General features: G+C 48.2%; 1 protein-coding gene across 4 annotated transcripts; it reads left to right on the top strand.

Moving 5' to 3' along the window:
- The first annotated feature begins 3,432 nt into the window (after window positions 1-3,432).
- Window positions 3,433-15,768, top strand: FZR1 (fizzy and cell division cycle 20 related 1). Of its 4 annotated transcripts, none has more exons than XM_074163696.1 (13): window positions 3,433-3,578; window positions 4,654-4,779; window positions 5,015-5,078; window positions 5,469-5,596; window positions 6,127-6,209; window positions 6,616-6,799; window positions 7,007-7,072; window positions 10,583-10,685; window positions 11,351-11,535; window positions 12,433-12,666; window positions 12,748-12,852; window positions 13,678-13,770; window positions 14,894-15,768. In XM_074163696.1, exons 1-13 carry the CDS (start codon window positions 3,510-3,512, stop codon window positions 14,933-14,935), a joined length of 1,482 nt encoding a protein of 493 aa, XP_074019797.1. In that variant the 5' UTR covers window positions 3,433-3,509; the 3' UTR covers window positions 14,936-15,768. The 4 variants fall into 4 exon arrangements, with proteins under 4 accessions (XP_074019797.1, XP_074019798.1, XP_074019796.1 ...); XM_074163697.1 differs by having other exon boundaries at window positions 3,510-3,582; window positions 4,658-4,779; XM_074163695.1 differs by having other exon boundaries at window positions 3,510-3,582; window positions 4,658-4,779; window positions 13,678-13,776; window positions 14,894-15,762.
- Window positions 15,769-16,147: the final 379 nt, after the last annotated feature.

The raw sequence follows: 16,147 nt of genomic DNA, 5'->3' as shown, positions 1-16,147 counted from the left end.
AAACGACAGGGTTCTTCCTCAGAGCTTGTAAATATTCAGCACCTGAATAATGACACGGTTTTACCTCAAAACCAGGCCCAAAGAGAAGGGAGCATCTCTGGTTTTGGGTAGGTTCTTACTAACTCTAAATTTGTCTGCGGGGAGCGGGTGGGTTTTCCATTTCCCCTGAAAGAGTAAGAAAGGCTTTGCCATAAGGACTGGGAGTATGTGGGCTGTAAGTTCTCTTTTAGTTGAAGAAATAAAAGATTTCAAGGAGCTAGGGGTCTTACATATTCTTTTTGGATACTATTTTGTTACTAAGCTTATGCTTGGAAAAGAAAGGTGGGTTTTGGTGGGTTTTTCTGATTCCTAAAAAAGAATTTGTTCTGACTGACTGTTTCTTTATGCACCTTGTGTCCTGTCTTTTAATTGGCTGGATTTTATCACAGTTCACATTACTTTCAGAACAATACTTCCAGGCAAAGCACTGAACAAGTGTGTTTTGTTCTTTTTATTGACCCAACCTTAATGTATTCGAATACTTCAATGTTTTTTTTTCTTGGTATGGATCTGGTTTTAATAAGCCGGCATGCAGAATGCCAAGGGTGGCAGGGAAATGAATGCAGTTATTTTGCAAAATCGTTTCTCCGTTATTTGGGAGGGAGCCCGTACCTATTTGGAATGTTTAGCAAGAGTTGAAAAGGGGGTAACAAACGTAGGCTGTGTTGGCTCTGTTGATTCAAGACGTGTCCTTACCTGAGCAGAGCAAGAACTGGACAATCCCTGACCTTTTTTTGTTCCAGAGGTTGTTTGTGCCCTTCTTAAAACTGGAAGGTAACTGGGTGGGTACATTTTTTAAACACGAGAGGTGCTGGTGAAAGTGAGAGACTCTGAGGATACCAAAGGCAGGAGAACTGTTAAATGTAAAAACTGAATATATTTCCAGCTTTAGACAGGGCCAAAGGGGGCAGGGGATGTCTTGGTAATTCAAATACAATTAATGTTATGTTGATGGTTTATTTTGAAGCATCCGAAGCCTGGAAAAGGTTGTTTGGGCTTATTGGTATTATTGCCATGTTCTGTCTGTGCCGTCTCTTCGGCTGTTTGCTCTGTGTATACTGTATTTCTGATTAGAAGCTGTAGTCAAAATTTGTACAGATGGGAACTCAAATGAAAAGCAAATGTGTTTCATATCCAGAATTTAAAATGTCACATTGCTATGTAACTGGATCTAGAGCTCTCATGAATAATGTGCTGAGCCATTTTGGGAGGATGCTTCAAATGTGTGGTGTTCCCCAGCTGATCATGCTCCTGGTGTGGGTTCTGCAAGCTGATCTTGGGAGATCAAGGGGAGATTTAGATTGGATATTAGGAAAACGTTCTTTACTATGAGGGTGGTGGAACACTGGAACAGGTTGCCCAGGGAGGTAGTTGAGGCCCCTTCCCTTGAGATATTCAAGGTGAAGCTTGATGAGGCCCTGGGCAACCTCTTCTAGTTGGGGGTGTCCCTGCTGACTGCGGGAAGGTCGGACTAGATGACCTTTGGAGGTCCCTTCCGGCCTGGACCAATCTATGAATCTTTTATTCCCAGTGTTAGAAAAAAAAAAAAAAAAGGAGGGGGAGGGGGCAGCATTTTTTTGAAGTGCTTGGTTTGAAAGGTCCTGTTAACTTCTAAGGTAGATTTGGAAGATGATGGGTAGATAAGGCAACTTAAAAATGAGGGAGAGTGTTAGACATCAGATGCACTAATAATTTTTTTTTAACGTTCATTAATAGCATTACAGACTTTTCTAACTTCTCACTCACAATAATACCATCTCTGACTCTTCACTTCGTTTGGTGGAAGCTGATTGCAGTTAAATTTGATAGTTTTCTCCAGTTTTGCCTCTGAAAGAACATATGGGAGAAATGTATTAAATGCAAAAAGCATGGGGGCGGAGGGGGCAGAGGTAAGCAGGTGTGTTCACAAACAGCTTGGCACTGTCTTTTTCAGGCTGCTCCTGTAAAAGCGTTGCCATGCTTTAATGGCAAGGAAGAAAAGGCCTCTGCATTTCAGTGTTTGTAAGAAGTCCAAGTTTCAGTACTAACAAGTGGCTTAGATAAAAGGCAAGGAGTTCTGCTAGCTCACAGATGACTGTAGTCCAGAGTTTGTGTGCTTTATCTTGCTTTCAAGCTAACTTCATAGAATATTGTCATGCTTAATCACGTCTTGCTGGATTACAGCGTGTGCTGATGTCCCCCTCTTAGCTTGGGAACTTGCCTCCAGTTTTTAATGGTAAACCCTGGGTAGGTTTTCTGTTCTTGGAGGTAAACCTCTTCCCAGCAAACCTTCCTGCTGGTGGAGGACGCTGCAGGCAGTTCGAGGCAGGCCCTGAGTGTGGCAGTGTGTAGCTTGTCTCTCAGAGAAGCTGGTTGGGCGCAGCTGCCTCTTGGACTTTGCCACAAGTTTGTAACTCGAGGCAGCTCCTTTTGTGTAGCCGGGACTCTGGCCAGATGCCGTAAATGTTTATACAATAACAGTGAATAAAAATCCCTGTAGGTTCTGCACAGCTTCCAGGTGCCTGTGTATTGTGGGGATTTTTTTTTTGTGTGATGTGTGTGTGTTAGATTCCACCTTTCCCTTTGGAGATGTTTATTGTGGGTTGAAAAATCAACTTGGTGTGTCTTTTCTGGCATTGGCATTTTGTTGCGGAGGCTGGACACTAACGGTGCTGGTCTGTGCCTTTAAGAGCTCAGAGAAGGGTTGTGACTACATATCCTTGCAGTAGTGTTAGCTAAGCTGTTTTTTATTGATGCCTGTTGCAATTTAGCCAGCCAAATCTAGGCTATGAGGCAGCCCTGATCCTGAAAGGTATGCTTGAAAGATGCTTAACATTGCTTAGAGACTGTATAGCCATAAGTGAGCTAGCCTTATGCTAGCCGGGAGCAATATTTGGCACAGTATGGGCATCAGGCCTTGAATGTTAACCCGGGGGGCTACCTGTGTTCCTCCAGTGCGTAGTACTAAAAGCCTGCAATACTTCTAAGGTGGCTAAAAGTGTTCCGTAGTGGTATGTGCTGCTGTCAGGCCTCCAGCTCAATGTACGGGTCTGGCTGTGGTGGGACAGGCTGAAGATGTCTGGTTTTATCATTCCTGAGTACTGAAGGCTCCCTAAACTCTGCTGCTGCAGTTCATGTCTACAGGCTGGTTTTGAGTCTGGCAGTCTCTGCTCCAGTGGAGGTGGTTGCCTGCTGAGGTCCTGTCACACACAAAATGCTGGTTTTCTGCTTGTGTGAATTGGCAGCAGAAAAACGCTTCCATTAGCTGTCCTGTGCAGCACATGTTTGATACCAATGCTCTGGAGAGGAAAAGTGGTCTCAAGTTTAAAGAAGAGGCTTAGGAGATTCTGAAGAGGCTGCTTTCATATGAAGGGGTGTAATATTTTAGCATTTTTCTTCCCCTGTCTGTTGCAGCAGACAAATTTATCATTTGACTTCATGATCATAAATTCCTGAGCCTGCTGAACTCCCCAGCCCCTCTGCTTTCCACCATGGACCAGGATTACGAGAGACGGCTCCTACGCCAAATCAACATACAGAATGAAAACACAATGCCTTGTGTAAGTACAAATGGGCTGTGCTAAACGGGCTTAGTCTGACTGTTAAATTGTTGTTTGTCTTGCCTGTGACGGTTTCTCTTGAAAGATAGGGGACCTCTTTGAAGCAAACCTTAGTCTTTTATTGGGCTGTGAGCAGGTGTGAGTTCCTGAGCTGTTCTAGGAATAACCAAAAAACTTGATTTCAACAAAGCTTTTGAATATATAAACTCAGTTTGGGTTGCAAAAAGGAGTTAAGATATTATGTAGCTCAGTAATGCTGCCTTATTAAATAATCTTAGGAAGTACACAGAGAACGTAAAAAGTTGAGGGCTAACAAACAAAGAAGCCAACTGTAGGGCTTGACAAGATAGAGCTAGTCCAGTGGAGGCCACCAAGATGGTTGGGGGGCTGGAGCAGGAAGATGCTGAGACCTGTGTTGTTTGGCCTGAAGAAGGTGAGGCTCTGGAGGGATTAAATTGTTGTTTCCAACTACCACGTGGGTGGATATGGAGAAAATGGAGTCAGACTCTTTTCAGAGCTACACAGTGGAAGGGTTAGAGGCAATGGATGCAAGCTGCAACAGGGGAAATTCCAGTTAGATATTAGGAAAAAATGTTCACAGTGAGGGTGTCCAAACATTGCAAGAGGGAGCTTGTGAGGTCAGTGTCCTTGGAGATGCTGAAAACTGGACTGGATGAGGCTGTGTCCTTCAGTGTAACTTTGAAATTAGCCCTGTTCTGAGCCGGGGTCCTTTCCAACATAAATTATTCTATGAAAAAGAATGTGACCGCAGTAGAGGAATCTGCTGCTTACCCTGCAAGCAGCCTGCCCCACTGCAGCCTTCCACATGTTTGCCTTGACAATGTCAGCGTGAGAAGGAGCAGTGAGAAAGAGGCTGTTTAATTGCTTCTTTTGACAGTAGTTCCCATGACAATTGGACCCTGATGTGCTTCCTAGTTCTGTTAAGGGGATAAACTAATGCTTAGGGCTCTTCTGCTTAGGCATACTCAGCTCTGACAAGACCTCACGGATGTTTTTCAGACCTCTGCTGTGATTAACACTCATTCTTGTGTGTGTCTCTTATTCTTTAATTCAGGTAGCAGAGATGAGAAGAACCCTTACACCTTCCAATTCTCCAATGTCTTCTCCTAGTAAGCATGGTGACAGATTCATTCCCTCAAGAGCTGGGGCCAACTGGAGCATCAACTTCCACAGAATAAATGTAAGCTTTGCTCCCTTCTCCTACAGCTCACTCTTGGAACTGAGGAAATGGTGCATCTTATTTTGGCTAGTATAATTGCTCTGCTTATCTTCTGCACCATGGTCTTTTCCTTCCCCAAAAGAGTTCCTTTGAATGCATGTCTTCAAACAGGCCACCCCCGTGGTCCAGGAGACACTGTTATTTTACTGTATATCATGAGGTTTCTGTGTGACTATAGCATGTTTCTCCCTTTCAGGAAAACGAAAAATCACCAAGTCAAAACAGAAAAGCAAAGGATGCAACATCGGACAATGGCAAAGGTGAGCCCACCTTTCTACCACTCATGCCATGCTTTTATTTCAGACTGGTGGTGGGTTTGGAAATAAAGGGAACGCTGGCACTTTCCTTCTTAAGCAAAAACTCGTGCTGGTGTTTTAGGAAACGCCCACATCACGAGAGTGAATACCAGGTCACCTCAATAGGCTTCTGGTAAGCATCTGGGAAGCGAGAGGCTTTTTGTATCCCTTGATTTTTTTGTGCCACGGAAGCACTTTCCTGATGGAGTAGAAGGAGGGGAAGGTTGCTGCTAGTCTGGATTCGAAACTGGGGCCCTGTGAATGTGCAAGTCAGGCAGAGGTGATCCTGCCACTCCCTTGCAGGGCTGTTTGCTGCTTCCGAGTTCCCTGCCTAAGCGCTCATTTGATTCACAGATGGGCTTGCTTACTCTGCCTTGCTGAAGAACGAACTCTTAGGAGCAGGGATTGAGAAGGTGCAAGACCCACAGACAGAAGACAGGAGGCTGCAGCCGTCCACCCCGGAGAAGAAGTCTCTCTTCACTGTGAGTTGCTTACTTTGCGTTAAAACCAATGGAGGTTGCACATGTGCATCCCAGGAGCAAAGCACATGGTTCTGCTGAGCTGCTAGTGCAAGTGAGCTAGTGTTGTGGATTGAGTAAGATATTTTGTTGAGGACAGGCTGAGAGAGTTGGGGGGGTTCAGCCTGGAGAAGAGAAGGCTCCGGGGAGACCTTGAATAAGATATATTTGAGTAAGATTTTGTTGATAACAAAATTTGGTGGCCTGTAAAGAGAACATGAGTATCTGCAGCAAGCGGCTTACTTCCTATTTCTGTACTGGCAGGGAAGCTGAGTTGGAACCAAGCTTTTTTGGACAGTGTGGTAAATGACCAAATCAAGCTTTTGGACTTCAGTGGAGATGAGGGTTTTTGTATGGTTCTGGAGTGCCTGGAAAAGGGAGGAACTGAAAAGGCTGGGAAATCTGACCGTGGGTGTTGGAGTTAGCTAGGCATTAGGCACCAGTGCAGGTCTTGGGTGTGCTGAGTTCTTACTTGATGTATTTGCTTTATGCAGTATTCGCTCAGCACAAAACGCTCCAGTCCAGATGATGGCAACGAGGTCTCACCGTATTCCCTGTCTCCTGTCAGCAACAAAAGGTAATACTGATTGTCCACAGCCCCCGAGAAGGGAACGGGTGAGACAAAGGATTCAGTGAGGTTCTCTAGGGCTTCTTTCTAAGGCACCCAAAACCACTACGTGCGTTGCTTTTGGGAATCTGGGGAGAGATAATAAGTAGGGATAGTCAAGTTCTAAGAATTTCTGCAGGTGCCCAACCTGCCTAGATAATTAATATGTCTTGGCTAACTTTCAGTAGTCAGTTTACCTTTTGCTCCCTTGCTCCTTTATAGAAACGGGACCAAATTCCTTCCAGTCTCACCTGCTGGAAAGAATTTTGCAGCCTCTTTGTGCATTTCTATAGAAATACATGTACAGGTGGCTACATCTGTGTCTGCCATCTATATAAGATCCTGTATTTGTATTTATATCTGTTTTTGTAAACAGTCAGAAGCTGCTAAGATCACCTCGAAAACCAACTCGGAAAATCTCGAAGATTCCTTTCAAAGTGCTGGATGCCCCAGAGCTGCAGGATGACTTCTACCTGAACCTGGTGGACTGGTCTTCTCTTAACGTCCTCAGTGTTGGCCTTGGGACTTGTGTTTACCTATGGAGCGCTTGTACCAGCCAGGTAAATGATCAGCAGTGTCTGGAGAGTGCAGTACCTGTTGCTGTAGGTCTTCAGCCATAGCATCTTTCAGAGCTGTGGAATGTACTGTGTGAGGGATTAAGCACTTGCAATGCTATTTCCCAGACTAAGGTACTAGTCTGTGAGACAGCTAATAGTGTAGCATGACAATAACAAGTGTTTCTTATTCCATTCTGTCCTACTTTCAAGGTAACCCGACTGTGTGATCTCTCTGTGGAAGGAGATTCTGTAACATCTGTGGGCTGGTCAGAACGGGTCAGTATGACATTCAGTGAGAGCTGAAACGCTTGTAATTTAGACGTTACTGTTGTAGCTCTGTAGCTTCTTCCTCACGGGTTTTAACTACTTGGGTTCTTTTCCTCTGTGTCCCCAAGCTCCCTATATGCATCATAAATCAAATGTGTTTTCACAGACTGGTTTGGGTTGGAAGGGACCATAAAACCCACCCAGTGCCACCCCCTGCCCTGGTCAGGGACACCTCCCACCAAACCAGGTTGCTCCAAGCCCCCTCCAACCTGGTCTTGAACCCCTCCAGGGATGGGGCAGCCACAGCTTCTCTGGGCAACCTGGGCCAGGCTCTCACCACCCTCACAGCAAAGAAGCTCTTCCCCACATCTCGTCTCCATCTCCCCTCTTTCAGTGTCAAACCCTTCCCCCTCCTCCTAGGGCTCCCCTCCCTCATCCAGAGTCCCTCCCCAGCTTTCCTGGAGCCTCCCCGTTTAGGGACTGGAAGGGGCTCTAAGGTTTCCCCGGAGCCTTCTCTTCTCCAGGCTGACCCTCCCCCCAAAACTCTCTCAGCCTGTCCTCACAGCAGAGGGGCTCCAGCCCTCCCAGCATCTCCATGGCCTTCTCTGGCCCTGCTCCAACAGCTCCATGTCTTTCTGATGTTGGTGGCTGGAGGCAGCACTAGGGGAGGGTCTCCCCCGAGCGGAGCAGAGGGACAGAATCCCCCCCGCCTCGCCCTGCTGGCCACGCTGCTGGGGATGCAGCCCAGGGTGCGGGGGGGTTCTGGGCTGCCAGTGCAGGTTGCCAGCTCAATGTTGAGCTTCTCACCCACCATCACCCCCAAGTCCTTCTCCTCAGGGCTGTTCTCCAGCCATTCTCCGCTCAGCCTGGGGTTGTGCTTCACATGCACCCACCTCTCCAGCTTGTCCCAGTCCCTCTGGATGGCATCCCATCTGGTGTCATCAGCAAACTCAGTGCCCTTGTCTATGTTGTCAGCAAAGATGTTAAACAGCACCGGTCCCTGTACTGACCCCCGAGGAACACCGCTCGTCACTTGTCACCACTTGGACATTGAGCCGTTGACCGCAACTCTTTGGGTGCAGCCATCCAGCCAGTTCCTTATTCAGCAAGTTGTCCATCCATCAAATCCACGTCTCTCCAATTTAGAGACAAGGATGTCATGTGGGACAGTGTCACATGCTTTGCACAGCTTGAGGTAGATGATGTCCGTTGCTCTTCCATTCCCTACCAATGCTGTAACTCCATCATAGGCAGCCACCAAGCATGATCAGCCATGTCGGCTGTCACCAATCACCTTATATTCTGTATGCCTTAGCAGAGTTTCCGGGAGGATCTGCCCCATGATGTTCTCAGGCACAGAGGTGAGACTGACTGGCCTGTAGTTCCCTGGGTCTTCTTTTTTTTCCCTTTTTAAAAATGGGGGTTATCTTTCCCCTTTTCCAGTCAGCGGGAACTTCACTGGGCTGCCACAACTTCTCAAATATGATGGATGCTGGCTTAGCAGCTTCATCCACCAGCTCCCTGAGGACCTGTGGGTGTATCTCATCGGGTCCCATGGGCTTGTGCGCTTTCAGGTTCCTTAGATGGTCTTGAACCTGATCTTCTCCTTCAGTGGGCAGTTCCTCATTCTCCCAGTCCCTGCCTTTGCCTTCTGTGACTTGGGCGGTGTGGCTGGAGCACTTGCTGATGAAGACCAAAGCAAAACAGTTGCTGGGTACCTCAGCCTTCTCCATATCCTGGGTGACCAAGTCTCCTGTTTCCCTCTGGAGACTTTTTCCTAGTCTTCCTTTTGTCACTGACATATCCAGAGAAGCTTTTCTTGTTGCCCTTGATGTCCCTGGTCAGATTTAACTCTGTCTGGGCTCTAGCTTACCTAACCTTCTCCCTGGATGCTTGCACAATTTCTCTGTATTCCTCCCAGGCTACATGTCCTTCCTTCCACCCTCTGTAGGCTTCCTTTTTCTGACTTTCTCCGGGAGTTCCTTGATCATCCATGCAGACCTCGTGGCGTTTTCCTGAGCTTGGAAGAAGTGATCCTTGAACGTTAACCAGCTTTCTTGGGTCCCTCTCCTCTCCGCTGCTTTATCGCATGGTACTCTGCTGAGCAGATCCCTGAAGAGGCCAAAGTCTGCTCTCCTGAAGTCCAGGATAGTGAGCTTACTGTGCACCCTCCTTGTCACCCTAACGATCTTGAACTCCACCATCTCATGGTCACTGCAGCAAAGACTGGCCTTGAACTTCATGTTCCCTGCCACCAGCTCCTCCTTGTTGCTGAGAACAAGGTCCATGTGGCACCTCTTCTTATTGGCTCTTCTATCACTTGGAGAAGGAAGTTACCATCAACGCATTCCAGGAACCTCCTGGATTCCTTATGCCCTGCTGTGTTGCCTCTCCAACAGATACTGGGGTGATTGAAGTCCTCCATGAGGACCAGGGCTTATGAACATGAGGCTGCTCTCATATTATATATGGCCTCATCCACTCAGTCTTCCTGGTCGGGTGGCCTGTATCAGGCCCCCACTGTAACATCACCTGTCCCTGCCCTCCCTTTAATCCTGACCCATAAGTTCTTGGTCAGCTCCTCATCCATCCCCAGGTGGAGCTCCATGCACTCCAGCTGGTCACTGACATAGAGGGTGACACCCCCTCCTCATCTCCGCGGCTTGTCCTTCCTGAAGAGCCTGTGTCCTTCCAGTCCAACACTCCAGTCACAGGAGCCATCCCACCACGTCTCCGTGATGCCTATAAGATCACAGCCCTGCAGGGCTGTGTGTGTCTCCATCTCCTCTTGTTATTCCCCATGCTCCACGCTACATGTATTTGTACAGAGGTGTTGAATTTGGGCCCTGATGAAGCCAACTTAGTGGCTGGAATGCCTTTGTGCTGTACCCTGGGTGTTCTCCTCCTGACCTGTGAGCCTTCTCCAGGCTCTGGGCCTCGTAATACTGGTATTGGCATCACACTGGTAGGAGTGGGATCGATTGAGGTTCCCCTACCCTGGTGACTCTGGTTTAAAGCCCTCTTCACCAAAGAAGCTCTTCCCCTTCTCTAACAGGCAGGACCCTGTCAGGCCCCAGCAGACCAGGTTTCTCAAAGCGAGTCCTGTGGTCTAATTAGCCAAACCCCTGCCTGTGGCACCGGTCCTGTAGCCATGTGTCGATTTGCCAGGTTGGGTTGCCCCTACCTTTGGCCCTGTTTCCTGTCTGCACTGCTTTTCTCTGCTAAATGAGAGAGGATGGAGAGCAACCTCTTCTATCTTGAGGTTCTTGAGGCATTTGCTAAGAGATGTGGGAGGGAGAGGAGCAAATCACTTCTCCAGATCTTGACAATATAACGCTCCAATAAATATATTCCAGCCAGGCTGCTTGGCCCTCTTTTCCCCCCTGGGGAAAAGATGAAAGATGGAAGAACTCTGGATATTTTCCATCTTGTGAGGTTTCTCTCGAGTGTTTTCCTCAGCTTCGAGCTTTTGTTTCAAGTCCGTCTTTACTTACTGATGGTGGTTTTCTGTTTGTCCAGGGGAACTTGGTAGCCGTTGGCACTCACAAGGGCTTTGTACAGATCTGGGATGCAGCTGCAGGAAAAAAGCTCTCCATGCTGGAGGGGCACACGGCCAGAGTCGGTAAGGAGGTGGGAGGCAGAGGTTTCACGTGTTTCATTTCTTCATGATTGAACTTTTTCCTTCTAAGCAAGGGATCTGCTTGAACTAGCAGAACTCAAAAAGTAGCAGAATCAATATTTATTCACTGCTATGTCTCGAGCAGTCTTTCAAAATGCTATCATCTAGTAATTGTGGTGTTCTGATCTTGGGTGTGGTGGTGTTTGAGTATTGCAGCAGGTGTTTCCTCCGTGTCTGAGGCATTTTAGGTTTGGTTACAACATCTTTTTCACTGCCACTGGTTCCGGTTTCAGCCCTGCAGGCAGGCTGCCCCGCACTGAGATTTCCAGTTCTCTTATTCTGCGGGGACTATTGTTTTTTTTTTTTTTTTTTGCCCAGAGGCGCTGTGAATCTGAATGCCGGAGTGAGATTTGGGAACTCAAGGCACCTTCTGAGTTCTATTTCTGTGCTTTGCTGCGCTGTGAAATGTGATTTAGCGATCACTCCAGTACCTTTCTTTGTACACTGTTTTAGGACTTCAGACAGTGGGGAGTCTGGAGGTCCTTAAACACTGATTTTTTTTTTTATTTTTTTTTTTTTAAAACCTCGGCAGCTGTGGTGGCTGAGTTCTGCCCAGCTGCTCCCGCAGGACTCCCACGACATCCTCCTGTGCTCTGCCTGCGTTACAGGTGCCCTGGCGTGGAACGCGGACCAGCTCTCCTCTGGGAGTCGTGACAGGATGATCCTTCAGAGGGACATCCGCACCCCACCACTGCAATCAGAGCGGCGGCTCCAGGGCCACAGGCAGGAGGTCTGTGGGCTCAAATGGTCTACGGACCACCAGCTCCTGGCCTCTGGAGGAAATGATAATAAGGTAGAGTACTTCCGAGGAGCCATAGGAGGTTCAACATCTCTAGATCTTCACCAAGAAACATCAGACTCCCTTTCTTTAAGGATATTCAGCCTCTCTGAAAGGGACTTTCTGTTTCAGTTGTTGGACTGTGTCCAAATATAAGTCATGCTGAGCTTCTGCTCTGTCTCCTTTCTCTAATAAAATTAAAAAGGCAGATTTAGTTTTGCTTTTGTATTTGGCTAATTAAATCTATAGCTTGACTCAGGGGTTGGAGTTCAGCAAAGCCACTGCTGAGCTGTACTTCCTGACTTTGTTTAGGTAGAGTACAGTCAAGTTTGTTGCAATAGTGTTTATATATGCAGGAGAAAACCGAGTTTAGAGCTATATAAGTTCTAATACCTGTAACACGGCTTGAAACTCACTGAGCACCATATGGGAGAAGCATCTGTTGGGGAGAAGCAGCGTTTGGAGCCCTTCGGAGCGGGTTGCTAGGTAGTGAATTTGCCTGCTGTCTGTGTGACAGCATGGTTGTACCAACTTCCTCCTGCTCGGAATAACTTCTAGTGAACTCGAGCATATTTCTGAATGTGTTCTGGAATAATACAGCCATAAAGACAAAAGAAGGCTTGGAGTTCACGTTCAGTGATGCTGTGTTTTTGGCTTCATAAGCTTAACTTAAGGGCCGTTAGCTTCCCTGTGGCCGAGTTGTAGAGTGACTCCTCAGCTGAGCGCAGTGGCCGGTGGGACTGGCTTCAGGGCTGCAAGTGCAGAGCGGAGATGCCTGTGCTGGGGCAGAGCTGTGGGAAACCCTCTTGTTGCCCAACCGCCCTCATCAGTCCCAGTGCAACATCGTGGTTTGTGGGTGTTGCGGACAGATGACTGCAGCGCGAGTTTGATCACGTCTCTCCTCTCTGCCAGCTCCTTGTCTGGAATCACTCCAGCCTGAGTCCTGTCCAGCAATACACAGAGCATCTTGCAGCAGTAAAAGCGATTGCCTGGTCTCCGCACCAGCACGGACTCCTCGCCTCCGGTGGTGGGACCGCGGACCGCTGCATACGCTTCTGGAACACGCTTACGGGGCAGCCTCTGCAGTGCATCGACACCGGGTCACAAGTCTGCAACCTGGCCTGGTCGAAACACGCCAACGAGCTGGTAAGTTCCTCCTTGCACCGTCCTGCTGCGGAGCTGCCCTGCGTTAGGAGGCATAACACCTATTTCCCTTTGCCCTTCCAGGTGAGTACCCACGGATACTCGCAGAACCAGATCCTCGTTTGGAAATACCCCTCATTAACTCAAGTAGCAAAGCTCACAGGGCACTCGTACCGAGTCCTATATCTGGTAAGTAATGGCCACCTCTCTGCAAACTTCTGTAGCCGCTTCTCTGGCTGCGTGTGTGCTGAGATGAGACCCGAAGCTGTGGTGCCGGTGGCACTGTCAGCCGCCCGTGGGCTGGGCGGTGATATGAATGCTGCGCTTCAAGCAGTGAAAAAATGCTCTGTATCGGGTTTCCTTGCCTGCGAGGGATACTTTGATTTGCTGTTATGGAAATGTGAGGCTTTATTAATGAATAGCAAAGCCTGCCAAAACTCTTCTGAGGAAGCAAAAGCATCTCTTCTTGTTCCCTTAAGACTTTTCACTGGTGACTGCCAGCAGGGGAAGAATTTGATGCTTCCAGTCCTAATTTGCCATTAAAATGCTTGCTGCAGTTAATCCACATTGATCTCGTACCTGCTTTGTTACTGTTACGTAGGGCTTTCAGCGGATTCATAACAGATTATAATTATGCTGATGTTTGTGAGGTAGATTCCAACGTAAGTGACTAATAGAGCTGCCAAATACCAGTTATATCACACTTCCTGCCTTAACACGTATTTATGATCTGGGGAGGAATAGCCTCCATTACGAATGGCTTGGATTTCTTAACACGGGAATCCTTTTGATGATAATTGCACCCATGTGTTCCATGGCTGCGTAAGATGCAAGTGCTCGAATTGACACCTACTGAGGCTGGATAAGACACATGAAGGCAGAGGTAGTTGTTGGGTTTCTCACTGCCAGCCAAGTGGGAAGGAGAGTTAAATGTCTCTCATTCATTACAATGAAGATCTGTTTTCAACCTCAAAAATGTGACATATGCTAAAGGTTGCTCTCTCTTGGCCTTAGGCGATGTCCCCTGATGGGGAGGCCATAGTTACAGGAGCTGGAGATGAAACCTTGCGCTTCTGGAACGTCTTCAGTAAAACTCGCTCGACAAAGGTATGGGTGCGTTGTGCGGGGGCTGTAGCAGTGTCCTGCAGGAGGCTCGGCCTCGGGGGTGAATCTCGTCCAGGCTTGCTCTGTTCGGCCGCCTTCCCCTGACATCCTCACCACGTCCTGCAGGTTGAGGGCTGGATGCAGTGAAGGGTTAAACTTGGCTGAGATAAAAAGGGATTTGCAGCCGTCAGATGAAATAAAAGGCTGCCTCTGTGTGCCCAAGGCAGAGTGACAGAATGTCCTTCTCCCGGCTGTTCCAATGTGGCAGCATTTTGGGGAGCTCTCCTGAGCCCACCATCTTTAAGAATTATAGAATTATAAAATGATTAGAGTTGGAAGGGACCTTAAAGCCCACCCAGTGCCACCCCCTGCCCTGGGCAGGGACACCTCCCACCAGACCAGGTTGCTTCAAGCCCCCTCCAACCTGGCCTTGAACCCCCTCCAGGGATGGGGCAGCCACAGCTTCTCTGGGCAACCTGGGCCAGGGTCTCACCACCCTCACAGCAAAGAATTTATTCCTAACATCCAATCCAAATCCACCCTCTTCCAGCTCAAAACCATTATCCCCCGTCCCATCACCACACTCCCCGACAAAGAGTCTTTCCCTGTAACATGCTGCTATGAACTATCTCGGTCCTCAGAGACGATTTATCCCCTGGTTCCTTAAGAAACTGTTTAAAGTGGTGGCTTGGGTGGAGATGGGCTGGTGGATGCTGCCACGGATAACTCTCCATCACCGAGAGCGGTTTGTGCCAGATGCTGGAGAGCTGTTCTGGCGGAGGCAGTGGAGATTGGCAGGGTGATCTTAGGGACTGAGCTGTGGGGAGCAGGCACTGCTCGCTCCTGGGTGTTCCCTGGTTCCTGAGGGCTCTGGGACGCAGCTTCCTGCGGGGACGGCACACCTGCTTGCCACGCTCCCTGTTAGCACTTGGAAAAAAAAACATGGGAATATTTATGGTATTGGACTTTGAATGGTGAGCTCAGATCATGTGCTGAGCTCGAGACACCTCACCAGATTAGCGGCTGTTTTATTAAAAAGGGGGAAAAAAAAAAAAAACCCACAACAGCAGCACAGGGAGTAATTGCTGCAGCACAACTCAGCACCTGCTTTGTCTTTTCTTGCCAGGAGTCTGTATCTGTTCTCAACCTCTTCACCAGGATACGATAAACCCCATATACTGCGGCCCAGGAGACCACAGCCTGACGGACCAGGATAAAACCAGTACCTGGGTGTGCATGGAACCCCGAACGATCAGCCAGAAGGGGAGGGAGAGCTGGCACTGGAGGATGGACCCAGCAGATGCTAATTAAATACGTGCTTGTGAACCCCGCTGGGCAGTATTTGGGCTGGGGCTGGGGAGGGGGGGAACTGCCAAAGGTTTACAAATTCATCCTTCATAAAGGGAAACGGGTACAAGAGAAATGTCAAACCAGCATCCTCCAACCCTCGTGTTGTGAACTGGAGCAAACCTGTGTGACACGGACCACTGAGACCGGACCAAGGCCATCCCAGCTGCTGTGTTGTCCCCTCTTGGGAGAGATGAGTGTCCTTCCCTCTGTCCTCAGATGGCCACGTCTGGAGGTAGGAGCCAGCCAGGCTTGTTCAATACAACCGGAGCAGGGAGCCCAGACTCTCCGAGTACCTGAGGGCATTGGTTACAGCCTGGCATCCCCCGTATGTGAAGAAACTGGAGAACTGCTTATTTTCCTTTTTTTTTTTTTTTTTTTTTTTTTTTTTAATTTTCCCCCTTTTTTTTTCTTTTTTTCCCCCCCCCCCAAATGGGTACTGTAGTACTTCATCCAATCATTCCCGAAAGACAGCTTGATTTTTGGGTGTGCTTGACAGCTGCCTTCCAACAAAACACATTTTGGGGCTCTAAACTTTGGAGGAGACTTGAAGAGGTTCCACCTCAGAGGGAGCACATACAGGAAGGTCTGAAATTGCTATTGCATGTTCTGGGCTGATCCTTCTAGTTCACAGAGAGGAAAAACAATGGCTTTAACAAAAAAAAAAAAAAAAACAAAACAAACAACAACCAACCACCACCGCGCGTGCGGAGCTTCCCGCAGTGCCGTTTGTGACAGGCTGGTTGCTCTGGAGTCTTCCTGAGGACAAAGGCAGTTGAGATGTGTTTGAGAAACAAAACAGCTCCCGTGGATCTGTGGTTTTGGGGAGCGCGTGGCCTCTTCTGGCTGGAAGGGGGGAAGCACCGTGGCTGGGCAAGAGAGGGGGTTCTTTTTCTAAAGCAAGGAAAAAGTGGTGTTGGTTTGTTTGTTGTTTTTTTTTTTTTTTTTTTTAATCTCCAAGTCAAAGCCAGGGACCTCTTGTCGGGTTTTTTTGGTTTGGTTTTGGGTTTGTGTTTTTTTTTTTTTTTAAGTT

This window comes from Numenius arquata, chromosome 25 (assembly GCF_964106895.1).
Source record: "Numenius arquata chromosome 25, bNumArq3.hap1.1, whole genome shotgun sequence".
In the NCBI taxonomy this organism is placed as follows: Eukaryota; Metazoa; Chordata; class Aves; order Charadriiformes; family Scolopacidae; genus Numenius; species Numenius arquata.
The sequence above is the reverse complement of the archived record's forward strand: the minus strand, read 5'-3'. Positions and strand labels throughout refer to the sequence as shown.